At 46.5% G+C, this 18,587-nt stretch overlaps 1 protein-coding gene across 1 annotated transcript in view; it reads right to left on the reverse strand.

The window, feature by feature from the left end:
- ADGRA2 (adhesion G protein-coupled receptor A2) overlaps positions 1–18,587 on the reverse strand; it is a 199,712-nt gene that overhangs the window by 33,133 nt on the left and 147,992 nt on the right. Inside the window, exon 8 of the mRNA XM_066592997.1 lies at positions 4,526–4,690. Coding sequence (XP_066449094.1) covers positions 4,526–4,690 — 165 coding nt within the window. The remainder of the gene's footprint in view (positions 1–4,525; positions 4,691–18,587) is intronic.

Here is an 18,587-nt window from a genome sequence, read left to right on the forward strand (position 1 = left end):
TCTTACTGGAGGCGGGGTATTCAAGCCCGTTACCAGAAAGAGAATGCTCGCTCAGCGCCGAGGACTACACGGAAGACTGCTGGAGCACCACAGCCCTGCGTGAAAGACCCATACGCTGCCTGCTAGGTGAGTATTGTTTTTTTTTCATGTAGTGTAGCTAGGGCTTATTTTTAGGGGAGGGTTTATATTTTAAGCCCACCCCTGAAAATCAGGGTAGGGCTTATTATAGGGGTAGATCTTATTTTCAGGGAAGCATGGTAGCTAATGTACCATGATGTCTACCATACATAACACACACAGAAAGTAGAGAAAATTCACCATTTGTCATATACAGAAAAGTAGCAGCATCATGTAAGACATTACAGAGAAGTACCGAACAGTGTAGATGTGATTCCAGTAGCTATGAAACTGTAAAACAATTATTATTGGCTGCAGCAGCATGTCTGTGTGCCACTGAATATATCTCACTCAGCTTCTCCTATTCCCCTGTTTTCTCTCTGTAAACCTCTATGGGCAGAATATAACCTGATCTGTCAGTGTGTTGTCAGTCTATCTGGTCTTAAATTTAGCCGTTTTTCAAAACCAATGAACAGTTTAGGGGGAGGAAAAGAGCCAGATAACTGCGGAAAAAGCATCTTTCTCTGACAAGATATATTGCAAAGTTTTTTTTTTATTCTTACCTGTACCATTGATTTATGCAAAGTTTGTTGAAAGGTAAGTGACCGTTTAAGTGTACAGTTCTGTAGCTCTGGCATAATATTCAGTATGCTGAAAAGTACTACAGTTTCCTCCCAGATAGGCGAGTGTTGAGGTCTTGGACACAAAAATTAAATAAAGTGGTGCAATCTAGAGTGGGCTCCTGGAATAACTCTAATACCAAACTCCACAGAATCACTTACTACTGTAGTGGGGGTGCGGTATGCGGACTAGTGGCAATACAATTGGGACACTGTGAACAACCATATGAAAAGATGCATCCATCCATAATCCATATTGGGCCCCTAAGAATGTCTGCACCTGGTCTATGAACCCTGCCGTAAGTCCAACATCGCCGAAGGAAGATAAAGCAGGATTTGATGTAACATCTGGTAACAGCTTCTGCCTGGATATTAACTCTGCAAATCTCTCATTTCCCTTGGTACCTACTCCTACATCCTTCTCGGTTTCAGAAGGCACAAGAAAGGAGAGCGGCGGGAGGAGAGGGGACCGGCTAATTGAAGCCACATTGGCTGTGCCGATAATTTATATTCCATAAAGCAACAGAGACCGCTTGCTCTGCACGGCATATAGGCCTTTATTCTATGGCCAAGCGAAATTCCAACACCTTGAATTTTACGCCCTGCGTGTTCTGCCAGGACGAAGCATGTGAATGGAGCCTTCACTAGGGTTCTTGTTAATGGCTTACAGATGGGATCAGACCTGCCCAGTTTAACACCTCAAGTGCCAAAACCAATCGCTCCACAATCTGGAACTTCTATTACTGTACAGGTGTCCATTAAAGGATCTCTTCAATCATGTTTCTTTTCTTTTTCTTTATTTCAGGGTCCCCCGAGAGTGCGGCGCTTACCTCAATCATTTCTTATAATAAAACACTGCAACTGAGTTTTTACATTCCTTCAGTCCCGATTTAGCAAATTTTCAGATCTTTTGTTCAATTATTTCCCCCAGACTAACCCTATGATTCACAATGTCGTAAAATCAAATCACTCGTAAATGTGGCAATGACCCTTCTCCAGCACGGTCAGCAGATTAGCACCCCCCCGGATAACCATCATCTGATATTAGTGCTATGCAAATTAATGTGGCACACAGAAGAACAGCTATAAAATAGGATATTACTATCATGTGACAACAGGCTGAAGCAATTAGATTCCTACTCTATTACGTATTGCCAATTCATGGGTAAACCAAGGTCATCCGTCAATAAAGTAGTAAGCACTGTAATCCCACACGTTCACACAACAAACGGAATCTAGCAGAATTTCAAGAGGTTCAAGCTCTAGGCAGCTGCCGTAGCTAGTATGTAGGGAAATCTCAAGAAGGAGGAGAAGGAATGAAATAGTTGACTGGTAGAGATGAGCGAGCATCAGCCTTTTCGAGTAACTGCTTACTCTTCAGGGCAACATGCGGGGGGGCAGCGTGGGGAGAGCAAGGGGTAGTAGTAAGAGAGATCTCTCTCTCTCAACCCCCCCCCCCCCTCCCCGGTGCTCCAACGAGTAAGCAGACACTCGAAAAGACCAATGCTCTCTCGAGCATCAGCCTTAAACGAGCGTGCTCACTCATCTCTAATGACTGGTAATGGAGATGACATAAGTAGCTGTTGCGCTCACCTGGTAGAGGGGCGCTACAAATGAGCACAACAACATAGAAGCACCAACCAAAAAGGGAGCTTGTAAGCCTAGAGCCTAAGGCCTCCTTAACACGGGCGACACTGCATCGGTGCGAGAAAATCGTAGCGATATCGCATCACTGTACAGTGCGATATCGCTGCGATTTTCTCGCGGCAATGCCACGATTTTGTAGCGCTACAAAATCGCGCTACTTTGTATCATCACGTGCGAGGATTTTTGGGGGGACTGGAAATATAAGCCCTATCCCGAAAATAAGCTGTAACTAAAAGGAGGAAAAAAAACTATACATCACCTCTTCCGTGCTGTTCGGGGCGCCGCCACAGCTTCTCCCCAGGTCCTGGCACTGATCATCATCTTCATTTTCTGGCTGGGGATTGAAAAATCCCCGGCTGCTGGAAGTGCTGGCTGTGATTGGCTGACACTTAGCAAATCACAGCCAGTGCTCGAAGAATGGCTGTGATTGGTTCAATCTGCCATTCATCGAGCACTTGCTGTGATCACAGTGAGCGCTTCCAGGAGGCAGGGATTTTTGAATCCCCGGCCAAAAGAGAAGAAGAAGATCAGTGTCAGGACCCGGGGAGAAGCTGCGGCCGGGCTGACAGCTCGTCTAAGGTGATGTATGTGTGCGGTTTTTTTCCGGCAGATAGTGCTTAGATTATAGCTTTGACAGTAGTATTTGCTACTGTCAAAGTTGCATCGTATTGCATGCAAACCGCGTTTTCGTGCGATGCAACAGAGAGGAAGGCTCCATAGGGAAACAAGGGCTACAAAACCTTACGTGTCGCGGGCATATCTTCGGACCTGCGAGGTTTATGTGTCGTTTTGTAGCATGCTACAAAACATCGCATGTGTGAAGGAACCCATAGGAAAGCACGGGCTTCACATACATGCGATTTGTAGCATTGCTACAAAATCACGCAACTTTGTCGCCCGTGTGAAGGAGGCCTAAATCACCGAAAGTTCTTCCCAACACTCCAGACCCGATTCAATATCCAATTGAAACAATAAAAATGGCTACTACAGGCACTACTCCCAAAGGGGAACCGACAAATATATTGTCAAACTGGTTGCATTGAAAGGAAAAAATGTATTAATTGAAAAAAACAGAGCTATACGTTTCAACTCTGGAATGGAGTCTTTTTCTGTTTTTTTTTTGATAAATAAATATTATTTCCATTTATGTGTGACAATATATTTGTCGGTTCTACTTTGGGAGTAGTGCCTGTAGTAGCAATTTGTATTGTTTCAGTGCAGTTTTTATTTTACCTCAACATTTTAAGAAATGAAAGTTGCACTTTCCACTTCTTCCTACCTATTGGAAGAATAGTTCTCCATTTCTCCCCATTCACCCTCCAGAAAGGAAGAGACCACGCACCATGCAGACCATGCTCCCCATTGTAGTATATTGAGTTGTGTTGCTGAAATAGCCGAGTGTTTCACTATACACATAGACCCATAAATAAAAATTGCCAAGGTCATGCATTGCTACTTCAACTACTCCTTCCTAGAGTGCCACACAGAGATCAAGAAACCTCATTCTCCAAATGTATAGGGGCCCCAGAGAGGACTGTATACCGCACCATTAGTACCTACACCCACGCCACAGGAGCAGTCACCATTAACAGACCTGAATATTAGGTGCTATATATAAAGCCCTAGCAGACCGTTTGTGGCCACCAGGCTGCAGGTTGCCCACTTCTGCTGTAGAGCATCCCATTAATAATGAGGCATTATTTTCCTGATAAATCCCATAAAAATATTAAACCCATGGGTGTCCATCAGAGACAAAACCTTCAGAATGTGCCCTGGGAGCGATCATATGATTGCTAATGGCATCCGCAGAAAACATCCTATTTTACCCGCAGTTGCCACAGCTAGCCAGACATTTTCCCTGCAGCGGGGACGTAGTATTACACAATCATTCATATCATTGGCCATCTTTATCATAAAAGGAGAGCTCAAGTCTGACAGAATGGGAGCTAATCGTACAAAATGACTCTCCGTTCCAACTCATAGAGAGGGGTCCCAAGCAGCAGACCCACTCTATAATGTCCACAAGGCCTAATGGGCTATATGAACAGGGGATATCTTCTTAGGACTACCCCTTCAATTTTATCTAAAGTAGATGTTTTTGTGGCAACAGACTTATAGCTAAAATGAAGAAGAAAGAGTACCTGAAGTCTCCTCGGTTGTTGGTCACTCTGTCAGCTGGACAGTATGATGCAGAAGTCTCCAAAACCACCAGCTCCACTTTCTTGCTGATGTTGCCATACTCGGTGGACACGCTGCATTCCCACTCACCATTGGCAGAAAGCAAGATGTTGGAGAGGATCAAACCACTGTGGAAACAAACGTCAAGACAAACAAGGTTAAACTGGGGCGTTGCCCGTATAGCAGGGACAGCCATGTTACGGTTTAAATACCGTATATTGCCCAGAAGTAAACTATAATAGACAACAGTGAAACCTCTCCAAAAGTCCATCCATAATCTAGACCAGGTGTTTTGGTGACAGATCTCTATATCCCTTATATCCCGTGTACATTGTCCCGTGTCTTTGAGAAGACTACCTTCTAGAGGCCTATTTTTAATAGCAAATTTGGGTGATTATCACAAAGAAATGTCACCATAATTTACAGTAAGCTCACGCCCGGATATGTTTTGTTAAAAGGTTTTCCCCTTGGATAGGAGATAAATATCTCATCGCTGGTGATGTGACCTTTAGGACCCCCAGTGATTCTGAGACCTCCGCACCCAAATGCCCCATATGAATGGAATAGCGGTGTGTATGTTCAACCATGGCTCCATTCACTTCTATTGGACAGACAGAAATTGCTGAATGCTTCAGTCTCCATCTATCCCATAGAAATTAATGGAGAGGCAGTCAAGCATGCGCACTACCACTCCATTTACATGGGACATTAGGGTGCACCCAGACGTGTATCTATAGGGGATGCAGGGGTAGCATTTGCTACCGGGCCCTGTAGCCTTATGGGGCTCAAAGGCCCTTCCATTACATAAGAAGACACCAGTTTTATAATCAGCACATGGTAAGTTGGGGTCCCAGTTACAGATTTTGCATCAGGGCCCAAGAGCTTCTAGTTACATCTCTGGGTGCACCAGTCTGGGTATTGCTTGGAGTCCCTACAGTTGGACCCCCATTGATCAGATATGTATCCCCTATATTGTGTGTCTTTAATGGTAAAACTTTCCACTAGATTTCAGATTCCAGCCATATTATTGTGGATTGGAAGGGCTACAACAGATGTAGAGGAAGGGCAGGTCATTGTTTAAATTGATATATCTTATGATAATGTCTGAAAAGTAAAACAGAAAGTAAGAAATACAATTTAAGGAAAATGATCTATTTTTGTCATCGCAAAAGGGAAGTAAACACCAAAAGGCATATAAATAAAATTCGTAAAGTGGGTGGAAAGAAAAATAATCCTGGCAATGCGGGGAAATGGAATAAACACATAAGGCATGAAGATGGATTTCAAAAAACGCTATTGTGATTCCATTGTTTTGTGTACAGGTTGCTGCAAGCCTTTGTGCAGGAGAGCTCTGCGCCTGGTGCAGGACCTGGGGGGCTGCTGCAGAACACAGGGATTCAACGCCCACAGAAGAGAGACCCCTGTGTCATGCAGCAGGTTTTTTAACAGTTGTTTCACGCGCAATGTTTTTTGGAAAACCGTTGCAGTTTTTTTGAGCCAAAACCAAAAGTGGATAAAAAGAAGGGTAAATGTAATGAAAGGACTTGTACTTCTCCTTCCTGCTTCTACTTATTCTACGGTACAAAAAGTTGCATGAAAAACTGTAGTTGCGTTTTTTCCAAACATAACATTTTGACAAAAAATACCACCATTTTGCAGTTTTCCTGGAGTTTTTTCTTTTTTCGCACGTACTATTAATTAAAATCAATGGTTTCGTTTCGTCCCGTTATGCGGCCATCATTTTCATGGCCGTATAACTGAACTAAAACACGCCCATCTGTTAAAGCCTTGCAAGAGGCGCATCTAGGGCGGCCTCACATGAGTGTAAGCGTATATGCTCAGTATCGCGAGATGTATATGGACTATGCAGGGCGCACAATCATGGGCTATATCACCCGTATCTGTGCTTTTTACTCTACTTTTTTGCGCCATGTTTGATTCTGCGAGGCAGCCTCCTAAGTAAGGGAGTCAGCTGACTTGGTCGGTAGATCCAGGTGTTATCGTTTAAGCCCGCAAATCACGCAGTTCACTACATGATTTTGGGCAGATGGGGGCCTTCCATTCCACAATTGCGCACCAAAATAGAGCATGTCACGTTTTTTTTCCCCCCATACTCGAAAACACACACATAGAAACCCATTGAAATCAAGGGGTTCTATCTGCTGCGCATTCGATGCGCAGAATTTTTAGGCCGCCCTTAGTGCGGGATCAGTGGAGCAGCATGATGAGATGCATGTGTTCACATGGGTGTTTTTCTTGTGCGAGGTTTGTGCTTTATGAGTTTGTGCACGAAAATAGAAACCATTATTGGATGCATTTACATAGGTAAGATAGAAAAATCACAGCACGTCCCATTTTTTGGGCAACATCACTCAGTATTTCCTATGGGGGGGAAACAATGGCATCACACTTGCACGCAGATGCAACTTTCATGTGAGTGCGATCCAATGCGATTTTTAATTTTTCCTATTGAAACATGCGATTTTCATGTATGTAAAAAATGTTAGTGAAAGTCGCATGTGCGATAATTCATTTTATTGTGAAATGCGTCACAAATAAAATCGCACATTTAGCAGCCTAACCGATATCACACTCACTCATGTGAATACACCCTAAAGTAGGCATGTATGTATAGGGAATGTTCATTTGCGCGCGACCCAAAGACACACTGATTGAAATGGCTAATTTGTCTAATGAGTTCCATATGTGTTCTTTTTCCAGCGTAATTACATTGTTTTTTTACACATCATTTGCGCATCCCCCATTGACTTATATGGGGACCTTTGGTGTGCAAATACACAGAAAAATAGAAATTGTTGTTTTTTTTTGCAAGGCCGAAATGCGTGTGGAAATACGGAAATATCTACCAACCTATAGAAATCAATGGGTTCTATTCTCTGTGTGTATTGGCACAAATTTTGCGTGCGCAAATTTGCACGGACATGCGTCCGTGTAAAGCCAACTTAAGCCAGTATAGATTTTTTAGTTTTTTGTACTACTTTATTGGGTTTGCCTTATTTTTGAAGATATTTAATATCATATTTAGGGGTTATACACATAGGAGGTTTATGCAAAGTTGACTCTAGAAAGGCCCACTGAGTGTTTGGCGCTCAGTACTAGGAAACCACAGGGATACATGTGCTGCCATATATTGCTACATGCGGAGTTGCATTTTAGTGTTATTCTTCCGTAGAAGCAATACAGGGGAGAACTACTCCATAAAATGGCACAGAAAAGGCTTTTATATGCTTGTACATGAAATGATAAGCAAAGCGCTGTACAGGAAGGCTCAATAGAAGTCTATGCTAGTAAATTATAGAGGTATTATTTAGCATACCCTAAATTAAAGAAGACGAAGCTACCACCCTGAAAGGGCAACCCTGACACTATCCATATTATAGAGACTCTATATAATCCCTTTATGACCAATTTCTTTAATTTAGGGTGCACTAGACTGTCAGGGATAAGACTAGGGAAAGTAACTGATCCCCCTTCGTATATTTGGGTGCCATAACACCATTGGATTTCACAGATGAAGTTTGGACTAATAAGGATGGATCCTAAGGAGCAAAAACTAGTTAAATGACAACCTATTATGGTAATACTGTTCTGATAGTACTGATATTACCCATCCTCAACTACCACTGATACCCATACATTTCTTGTCTCTGGTGTTTTGAGAATGGTATTGGCCTATGTTTTGACTAATATTAAGTTACAGAGTTACATTTTAATATCGTCATCTTTCACCAATTCTGTATTTATATCTACCTGGCTGATAGATTTTTGTAAAGGGAATAATTAATAAATCCATTTTTTCTGTATTTATGACTACATTTTTTTTTTTTAACTTCTGACATATCATAGTGACATGTCAGAAATTTAGATCGGTGGGGTCCAGGGGCTGAGACCCCCACCAATCACTAAAACAAATGGGTAGAAAATCTCAGCTGAGTGCTGTGCCCGTTCAAAGTCATCACAAGTGCTGTATGGACTCCATGGGGCCTGTACATCGCTCCGAGCAGTGATGAAAACATCCAAATGGGCACAGCACTCACTGCCTTTTTTTTAATGACCTGTGAGGGTCTCGTTACATGGACCACCACTCATCAAAACTTCTGACATGTCACTTTATGACATGTCAGAAGTTTAAAAAAAGTTTAGTTACCTTTTAAAAAGTTCTAAAGGGTTTACAAATAGAGATGAGCGAGTATACTCGCTAAGGCACATTACTCGAGCGAGTAGTGCCTTAGCCGAGTATCTCCCCGCTTGTCTCTAAAGATTTGGGTGCAGGCGCGGGTGACAGGTGAGTTGCGGAGGGGAGCAGGGGGGAGAGAGGGAGAGAGAGATCTCCCCTCCGTTCCTCCCCGCTCTCCCCCGCTGCTCCCCGCCCCCCGCCGGCCCCCGAATCTTTAGAGACGAGCAGGGAGATACTCGGCTAAGGCACTACTCGCTCGAGTAATGTGTCTTAGCGAGTATACTCGCTCATCTCTATTTACAAACTCTCTAGCACTATTAGTAAGCAAATCATTAGAGGGAAAAAAGTAAAGTACGCAAAACTTGACAAGCAAATGTAGTTTGGATAAGACTTAAGTCGGAATGTCCTGAGGTAACCCTTAAAGCAACGCTTAGTATTTGCCATTATAAAAGTGAGTGAGGTCGCCATTATTCAGACGCCTTACACACAAGTCATCTTATCTCTGAGCGCTGACATATGTTTTATGTGATATCATACAAAGGAAATAAAAACCCTTGACCTCCCTAACTCTCCTCCCCTTAAATAACTCTTTAGAAGACTCCTGTTCAGCTACAGCTCCGGCCACCCAAAGGAAACAGAATGAAGACATTGTCCGACCCCAACACCATCATCTCCATTTTGCATTCATACTAATAAAATATAATGTCATGAAAGCAGTTTTACAATATTAATATAGCAATTCCCCTTAAAACAAAACTGAATGACCAATAAATGTACGTTTTTGGGATGTTTGGTCTTTGTCCAATAATTTTAAATTCTATTTAGCCATTCTTAGATATATCTGCTTAGATGATCATCAATATGGACACCACTGCAGCTCCCCCCGTGGTCGTTTCCCTGGATTCCTGATTGACAAATCTGTCTACTAGAGATGAGCAAGCATACTCGCTAAGGCAAACTAGTCGAGCGAGTAGTGCCTTATTCGAGTACCTGCCCGCTCGTCTCTAAAGATTCAGCTGCCAGCGTGAGTGAGAGGTGAGTTGCGGCGGTGAGCAGGGAGGAGCGGGGGGGGGAGAGAGGGAGAGAGATCTCCCCTCTGTTTCTCCCCGCTTTCCCCCGCAGCTGGCAGCTGAATCTTTAGAGACGAGCGGGCGGGTACTCGAATAAGGCACTACTCGCTCAAGTAGTTTGCCTTAGCGAGTATGCTCGCTCATCTCTACTGTCTACTCATGTTGGTGGAGGACTAAGATTGCATCTCATTGCATATCTTTCTAATAACCAGATATGAAAAAAGAGAACAACTTGATGACTTAATGTATTAACTATAGATGAGGGAGCACGCTCGGTAAGGGCAGCTGCTCGATTGAGCCTCGCTCATCTCGAGTAACTGCCTTCTCCTCTGAGCGTGCTCAAGGGGGGGGGGGGGGGTATTAATCCTTTCCAATCCAATTTGTATCCTGGTTTTCCTAGGGAGCTTACTCTTTTTCTGCCATTATACAACGGCGCTATATGCTGACTAAAGTCAGTACTGCACGAGGTGACACGTTGGATAGGCTCTGACAGCAGAGAGGCTGGCAATATACAGTAAGAGAACTCTGACGGACGTCTTCCATCATCGGAGCTGTACAGCCTTAAATCATAATGTCTTCAGAGGTCAGACAGTGAGAAGATTGGAAAGGGTTAATTCTACCATCTCTAAGAGTAAACCTCTAAAGAAGATCTAAAACCAAAAACATCTAATGTTCTCCAACAACGGACATATTGTATATACAGCTAGCTGTCCAGAATGAAGACCGAGCGCACGTGAACCGAAGTGAACTAGACACAAAGCCTGGTGAAAATGATTCAGTGTAGTAGTCTGGAGACCTTGGCAGCCGCACTCGCATTGTCTGCTACACATAAACTTCATATGATGTATACGTTTTGTCTGAGCACCAGGATTGTGTCACAATGAAAGAGAAAAAAGCTTTGTTGGAAAGCAGACTGGAACCGGATAAACAAAAAATGTATCCCAGTCACCGGCCAGGCAAGTAAAGTGACGATGAAGAATAACGTGAAGAAATATGTGAGTAGTGGATGGAATGGTTGTATAGTTTACAATAAGAGGCAACTGATGGAACTTGGCCAACGTTCTTCCTTTGTGGCTACGAAACCCATTACATTTAACATGGTTATTTATCGAAAGAATTTGCATTATAGAGTTTATAGTAAGAGGGTTCTATATAAAAGTGCAATAAAAAAGCCTGTGAGCTTGCTGTTGGTAACCAATGGTTTTTATACTTCTTTATCTGGCACGTGTTGTCGCTTGGTCCCCGGCAGTGTTCTGAAGCTCTTTCAGCCTCCTGAAATGGCTGTGTCTGATTGGCTGAGTGCTCAGCCAGTCACAGGCAGAGCTCAGCCATTCATTGAATGACAGCTGAGCGCTGCCTGTGATTGATCATTCATTGAATGGCTGAGCGCTGCCACTGATTGGCTGAGTGGTGTGACAAATCACAGGCAGCGCTCAGCCATTCATTGAATGACAACTGAGCGCTGCCTGTGATTTGTCACAGCACTCAGCCAATCAGACCAGCACTTTCAAGAGGCAGGGATTTTTAAATCCCCGCCTCTTAAAATTGCTTTAGATCAGTGACGGCATTGCAGAGAGAAGACGTGCCTGAGCCCGGACAGCGCTGCTAGGTGAGTAATGTTTTTTGGGGTTTTTTTCTTCTATACCTAGGGATGATTTTCAGGGAAGGGCTTATATTTAAAGCCCTTCCCAAAAATCACTGCAGGGGTTGCCTGCATCCCATTGCTTTCAATAGGGCCAGCAGCAGTGCTGGCCCCATTGAAAGCAATGGGAACATAGGTGCGCAAAAAACAACGCTCGTCTGACTGAGCCCTAAGGATATAACATGTAATTTTGAAACATAATGTTATAACTTGTATCACAAAGCTGCAGAGATATTGCCTCCCCGCCCCCTCCCTTAATTCTCCATTAGTATCCAGTAGAGATGAGCGAGCACCAAAATGCTCGGGTGCTCGTTACTCGGGACGAAATTATCGCGATGCTCAAGGGTTCGTTTCGAGTAACGGACCTTATTGAAGTCAATGAGCATTTTTGTATTTCGCCGATGCTCGCTAAGGTTTTCATGTGTGAAAATCTAGGCAATTCAACAAAGTGATGGGAACGACACAGAAACGGATAGGGCAGGCGAGGGGCTACATGTTGGGCTGCATCTCAAGTTCACAGGTCCCACTATTAAGCCACAATAGCGGCAAGAGTGGGCCCCCCCCCTCCCAACAACTTTTACTTCTGAAAAGCCCTCATTAGCATGGCATACCTTAGCTAAGCACCACACTAGCTACAACTAAGCACTCTCTTGTTGTGTCGGTAAAGGTGAAATTCTTGGACTGCCACCAGACGAACCAATGCAAAGGCATTTGCCAAGAATGTTTTCATTGTTGGAGGAGGAGGGGGATGTTTTTGAGGCACTACGTGTCCTCTCCACGTGTCCGTGGTTATATGCACCTTAACAGTAACCGCGTTGGTGGGAAATGGCCTCGCCGCCATCATGTCTTTGGGAAGCCTCTGTTTCCACACCCCAGAGACATACCATTAGCAGCGGTATAGGCAGAGCCCAGAATTCGTAACATTTCAGCCGTAGCATTAGGACAGGCCCCACTAACATATCACTAGCAGCATTATAGGGGGAGCACAGTATTAGTTCCATTTCAGTAATAGTAGCACCCAAGACAGGCCCCAGTAACAATTCCGAAGCAGCAGTATAGGAGGAGCATAGTCTAAGTTCCATTTAAGTAATAGTAGCAGCCTACACAGGCCCCAGGAACAATTCCAAAGCAGCAGTATAGTGGGAGCGCAGTCTTAGTTCCATTTCAGTAGCTGCAGTATAGCCAAGGCCCAAGTTACATTTATGTAGCTAAAGTGTAGGCCAACCCCACACACCTTTCTGTACCATGAGTGCAGGCGAAGAACATAGAAATTGCTATGATTACACTGTAGGTGAGGGCCCAAAAAAATTGGTGTACCAACAGTACTAATGTACCTCAGTAAAAATTGGCCATGCCCAACCAAGATGGCAGGTGAAACCCATTAATCGATTTGGTTAATGTGGCTTAAGTGGTAACTAGGCCTGGAGGCAGCCCAGTTTAACGAAAAATTGGTTCAAGTTAAAGTTCCAACGCTTTTAAGAGCATTGAAACGTATAAAAAATTTTTAGAAAAATTATATGAGTGAGCCTTGTGGCCCTAAGAAAAATTGCCCGTTCAGCGTGATTACGTGAGGTTTCAGGAGGAGGAGCAGGAGGAGGAGGAGGAATATTATACACAGATTGATGAAGCAGAAATGTCCCCGTTTTGGATGGTGAGAGAGAACTATGCTTCCATCCGCGGGTGCAGCCTACGTATTGCTTAGGTATCGCTGCTGTCCACTGGTGGAGAAGAGAAGTCTGGGGAAATCCAGGCTTTGTTCATCTTGATGAGTGTTAGCCTGTCGGCACTGTCGGTTGACAGGTGGGTACGCTTATCTGTGATGATTCCCCCAGCCGCACTAAACACCCTCTCCGATAAGACGCTAGCCGCAGGACAAGCAAGCACCTCCAGGGCATACAGCGCTAGTTCAGGCCACGTGTCCAGCTTCGACACCCAGTAGTTGTAGGTGGCAGAGGCGTCACGGAGGACGGTCGTGCGATCGGCTACGTACTCCCTCACCATCCTTTTACAGTGCTCCCGCCGACTCAGCCTTGACTGGGGAGCTGTCCAGGCCCTTAAAGACTGTTGCACTGCCTGGTCTGTACATGCTGCTCGATCTCCGCACCTCCCCTGCTACCTGGCCCTCGGAACTGCGCCTTCTGCCACTAGCGCTGTCGGATGGGAATTTTACCATCAGCTTGTCCGCCAGGGTCCTGTGGTATAGCAACACTCTCGAACCCCTTTCCTCTTCGGGAATGAGAGTGGGAAGGTTCTCCTTATAGCGTGGGTCGAGCAGTGTGTACACCCAGTAATCCGTAGTGGCCAGAATGCGTGTAACGCGAGGGTCACGAGAAAGGCATCCTAACATGAAGTCAGCCATGTGTGCCAGGGTACCTGTACGCAACACATGGCTGTCCGCACTAGGAAGATCACTTTCAGGATCCTCCTCCTCCTCCTCAGGCCATACACGCTGAAATGATGACAGGCAAGCAGCATGGGTACCATCAGCAGTGGGCCAAGCTGTCTCTTCCCCCTCCTCCTCATCCTCCTCATGCTCCTCCGCTCCTCCTCCTGAACGCGCTGAGATATAGACAGGAGGGTGCTCTGACTATCCAGCGACATACTGTCTTCCCCCGGCTCTGTTTCCGAGCGCAAAGCGGCTGCCTTTATGGTTTGCAGGGAACTTCTCAAGATGCATAGCAGAGGAATGGTGACGCTAATGATTGCAGCATCGCCGCTCACCACCTGGGTAGACTGCTCAAAGTTTCGAAGGACCTGGCAGATGTCTGCCAACCAGGCCCACTCTTCTGAAAAGAATTGAGGAGGCTGACTCCCACTGCGCCGCCCATGTTGGAGTTGGTATTCCACTATAGCTCTACGCTGCTCATAGAGCCTAGCCAACATGTGGAGCGTAGAGTTCCACCATGTGGGCACGTCGCACAGCAGTCGGTGCACTGGCAGATTAAACCGATGTTGCAGGGTGCGCAGGGTGGCAGCGTCCGTGTGGGATTTGCGGAAATGTGCGCAGAGCCGGCGCACCTTTACGAGCAGGTCTGACAAGCGTGGGTAGCTTTTCAGAAAGTGCTGAACCACCAAATTAAGAAGACGTGGGCCAGGCATGGCACGTGCGTGAGGCTGCCGAGCTGCAGAGCCGCCACCAGGTTACGGCCGTTGTCACACACGACCATGCCCGGTTGGAGGCTCAGCGGCGCAAGCCAACGGTCGGTCTACTCTGTCAGACCCTGCAGCAGTTCGTGGGCCGTGTGCCTCCTATCTCCTAAGCTGAGTAGTTTCAGCACGGCCTGCTGACGCTTGCCCACCGCTGTGCTGCCACGCAGCGCGACACCGACTGCTGGCGACGTCCTGCTGCTGCTGACACATCTAGATTGCGAGACAGAGGTTGAGGAGGAGGAGGAGGAGGGTGCTTTAGTGGAGGAAGCATACACCGCCGAACATACCACCACCGAGCTGGGGCCCGCAATTCTGGGGGTGGGTAGGACGTGAGCGGTCCCAGGCTCTGACTCTGTCCCAGCCTCCACTAAATTCACCCAATGTGCCGTCAGGGAGATGTAGTGGCCCTGCCCGCCTGTGCTTGTCCACGTGTCCGTAGTTAAGTGGACCTTGCCACTAACCGCATTGGTGAGGGCGCGTGCAATGTTGCGGGAGACGTGGTCGTGCAGGGCTGGGACGGCACATCGGGAAAATTAGTGGTGACTGGGAACTGAGTAGCGCGGGGCCGCCGCCGCCATCATAGCTTTGAAAGCCTCCGTTTCCACAACCCTATACGGCAGCATCTCAAGGCTGATAAATTTGGCTATGTGGACGGTTAACGATTGAGCGTGCGGGTGCGTGGCGGCGTACTTGCGCTTGCGCTCCAACACTTGCGCTAGCGACAGCTGGACTGTGCGGTGCGAGACATTGGTGGATGGGGCCGAGGACAGCGGAGGTGAGGGTGTGGGTGCAGGCCAGGAGACGGTAGTGCCTGTGTCCTGAGAGGGGGGTTGGATCTCAGTGGCAGGTTGGGGCACAGGGGGAGAGGCAGCGGTGCAAACCGGAGGCGGTGAACGGCCTTCGTCCCACCTTGTGGGGTGCTTGGCCATCATATGTCTGCGCATGCTGGTGGTGGTGAGGCTGTTGGTGGTGGCTCCCCGGCTGATCTTGGCGCGACAAAGGTTGCACACCATTGTTCGTCGGTCGTCAGGCATCTCTGTGAAAAACTGCCAGACCTTAGAGCACTTCGGCCTCTGCAGGGTGGCATGGCGCGAGGGTGCGCTTTGGGAAACAGTTGGTGGATTATTCGGTCTGGCCCTGCCTCCACCCCTGGCCACCGCACTGCCTCTTGCAACCTGCCCTGCTGCTGCCCTTGCCTGCCCCTCTGAAGACCTGTCCTGAGTAGGCGTTGCACACCAGGTGGGGTCAGTCACCTCATCGTCCTGCTGCTCTTCCTCCGAATCCTCTGTGCGCTCCTCCCTCGGACTTACTGCCCTTACTACTACTTCACTGCAAGACAACTGTGTCTCATCGTCATCGTCCTCCTCACCCACTGAAATGTCTTGAGACAGTTGCCGGAAGTCCCCAGCCTCATCCCCCGGACCCCGGGAACTTTCCAATGGTTGGGGATCAGTGACGATAAACTCCTCTGGTGGGAGAGGAACCACTGCTGCCCAATCTGAGCAGGGGCCCGAGAACAGTTCCTGGGAGTCCTCCCGATCCTGAGCATGTGTCATTGTAGTGGAGTGAGGAGGCTGGGAGGAAGGAGGAGCAGCAGACAGAGGATTCGGATTTGCAGCACTGGACGGCACAGAACTCTGGGTGGATGATAGCTTGCTCGAAGCACTTTCTGCCATCCACGACAGGACCTGCTCACACTGCTCATTTTCTAATAAAGGTCTCCCGCGTGGACCCATTAATTGGGCGATGAATGTGGGGACGCCAGAAACGTGCCTCTCTCCTAATCGCGCAGCAGTCGGCTGCGACACACCTGGATCAGGAGCTCGGCCTGTGCCCACACCCTCACTTGGGCCTACGCGTCCTCGGCCGCGTCCACGTCCTCTAGGCCTACCCCTACCCCTCAGCATGCTGTATTACCAGTGATTTCCAAGCCAGGAAAGAAATTGGCGCAAGCCTGCAGCCAAAATAGAATTTTTTCCCTTGTTTTTCAAAGGACAAGCCACACTGCGTGTATTCAATGAATACTACTAAGTTTAATAACTGTGTTGTGGCCCTGCAAATGTGTCACAGAACTGCAGTGATGCAAAGTTATTCGCTACAGCAGATCAGGGATTTCCCATGCAGGAAAAAAATTGGCGCAAGCCTGCAGTAAAACGTAGCTGGCTGCGTCTGATTTTTTTTAACGTTCTGCACGCAGCACACACGTACCCAGAGCCCTGAGGACTGTCAGAGGCAGGCGAAATAGAATTTTTTCCCTTGTTTTTCAAAGGAAAAGCTACACTGCGTCTATTCAATGAATAATGTATGTCTTCTGGCCCTGCCTACACAATTCTATCCCTGTAGTATTAATGCCGGGTGCAATGGTCTGCACAGCCGGTTTTGAGAAAAAAAAAAAAATATGCAACACTGCTAACAGCAGCCTGGACAGTACTGCACACGGATAGATGTGGCCCTAGAAAGGACCGTTGGGGTTCTTGAAGCCTACACTCACTGCTAACACTCTCCCTGCCTAACCACCACTTCTGTCCCTATTGCAGGGCGCAATGCTCTGCAGATCCAATTTTGAAAAAAAAATAAAAAATACAGTGCTAACACAGTACTGCACACTATTAGATGTGGCCCTGAGAAGGACCGTTGGGGTTCTTGAAGCCTACACTAACTCCTAACGCTCTCCCTACAGCAGCTCCAGCACGATACCACTGTCCCTCAGCTAACTCACAAGGCATCTGAGCCGAGCCGCGGGAGGGGCCGATTTTTATACTCGGGTGACATCAGATCTCCCCAGCCACTCACAGCAGGGGGGTGGTATAGGGCTTGAACGTCACAGGGGGAAGTTGTAATGCCTTCCCTGTCTTTCAATTGGCCAGAAAAGCGCGCTAACGTCTCAGAGAGGAAACTGAAAGTAACCGGAACACCGCGTGGTACTCGTTACGAGTAACGAGCATCCCGAACACCCTAATATTCGCACGAATATCAAGCTCGGACGAGTACGTTCGCTCATCTCTAGTATCCAGTGCTTACGACCTGTATGCTCCGCTCCCTTACTGGTCAGGCACACTCAGTGCCTTCAAATTCTTTAATGATGGCACAGTTTGTGCAGTTGTAAATGCACATTCACCAGGAACTGGCAATGCGGCATTGTGGGAGATGTAGTTTTTGCACTCCCCATCGGCCCTTTTAAATAAGAATATCGAAATCTGAAGCTGGCTGAAATACAGCGGCGGTGCGCACAAAAGGCACTGACGCCCAGTCTGAGGATTTAGATGGACATTTGGAATAATGACAATAAGTGCAAACGTTAGGGACATTTTGAAAATGTTGCCCAGTCTCCAGAATATCCCTTTAACTCCCCATTTAAAAAAAAAAACCAATCAAACAAGATCAATTTAAATAACTCAACACAGCTAACATAACAAATGGTTTCTCAAAATCCATAAAAAATGTCACTTTTAATGACTACTGCAGTCTCAAAATTATTTAACCCTTGAATAAAATCTCTCATAAGAGCACACAATTGTAAATCAGGTGTTGTCTCAAGCACACCTGATGCAACTAATCAAAGGCTTCATTAGTAGCATCAGGTGTGCTTGAAATGAAACTAACTGGAATGGCCAGGGCTTTGCTGACTGTGACATTTGATTGCATGTTAGAAATATGCTTACGTCCAGGAAAAGAATACAAAAAAGATAGCAAAAGCACTGAATGTTCCTAGAGATATAGTTGGTACGCAAGATCAAGGGTAAAGGAACAATGGCTACACTACCTGGACCAGGCAGAAAGAGGAAGCCATCACTGAAGAGACAGGGGGTTGAAAACCTATGAGTGACAGTCAGAGATCTGCCTCAAGATTTGGTGGCAGCAGCCCTGAGATTTCCATTTGCACAGGAAGGCACATACTAAGGTCTTCATGCATGAACTAAAAGACATACACCTCTACTGACCCAAAAGCACAAGGAAAGTCGACT

The sequence above is a fragment of the Eleutherodactylus coqui genome, chromosome 2 (assembly GCF_035609145.1).
Source record: "Eleutherodactylus coqui strain aEleCoq1 chromosome 2, aEleCoq1.hap1, whole genome shotgun sequence".
Classification (NCBI taxonomy): Eukaryota; Metazoa; Chordata; class Amphibia; order Anura; family Eleutherodactylidae; genus Eleutherodactylus; species Eleutherodactylus coqui.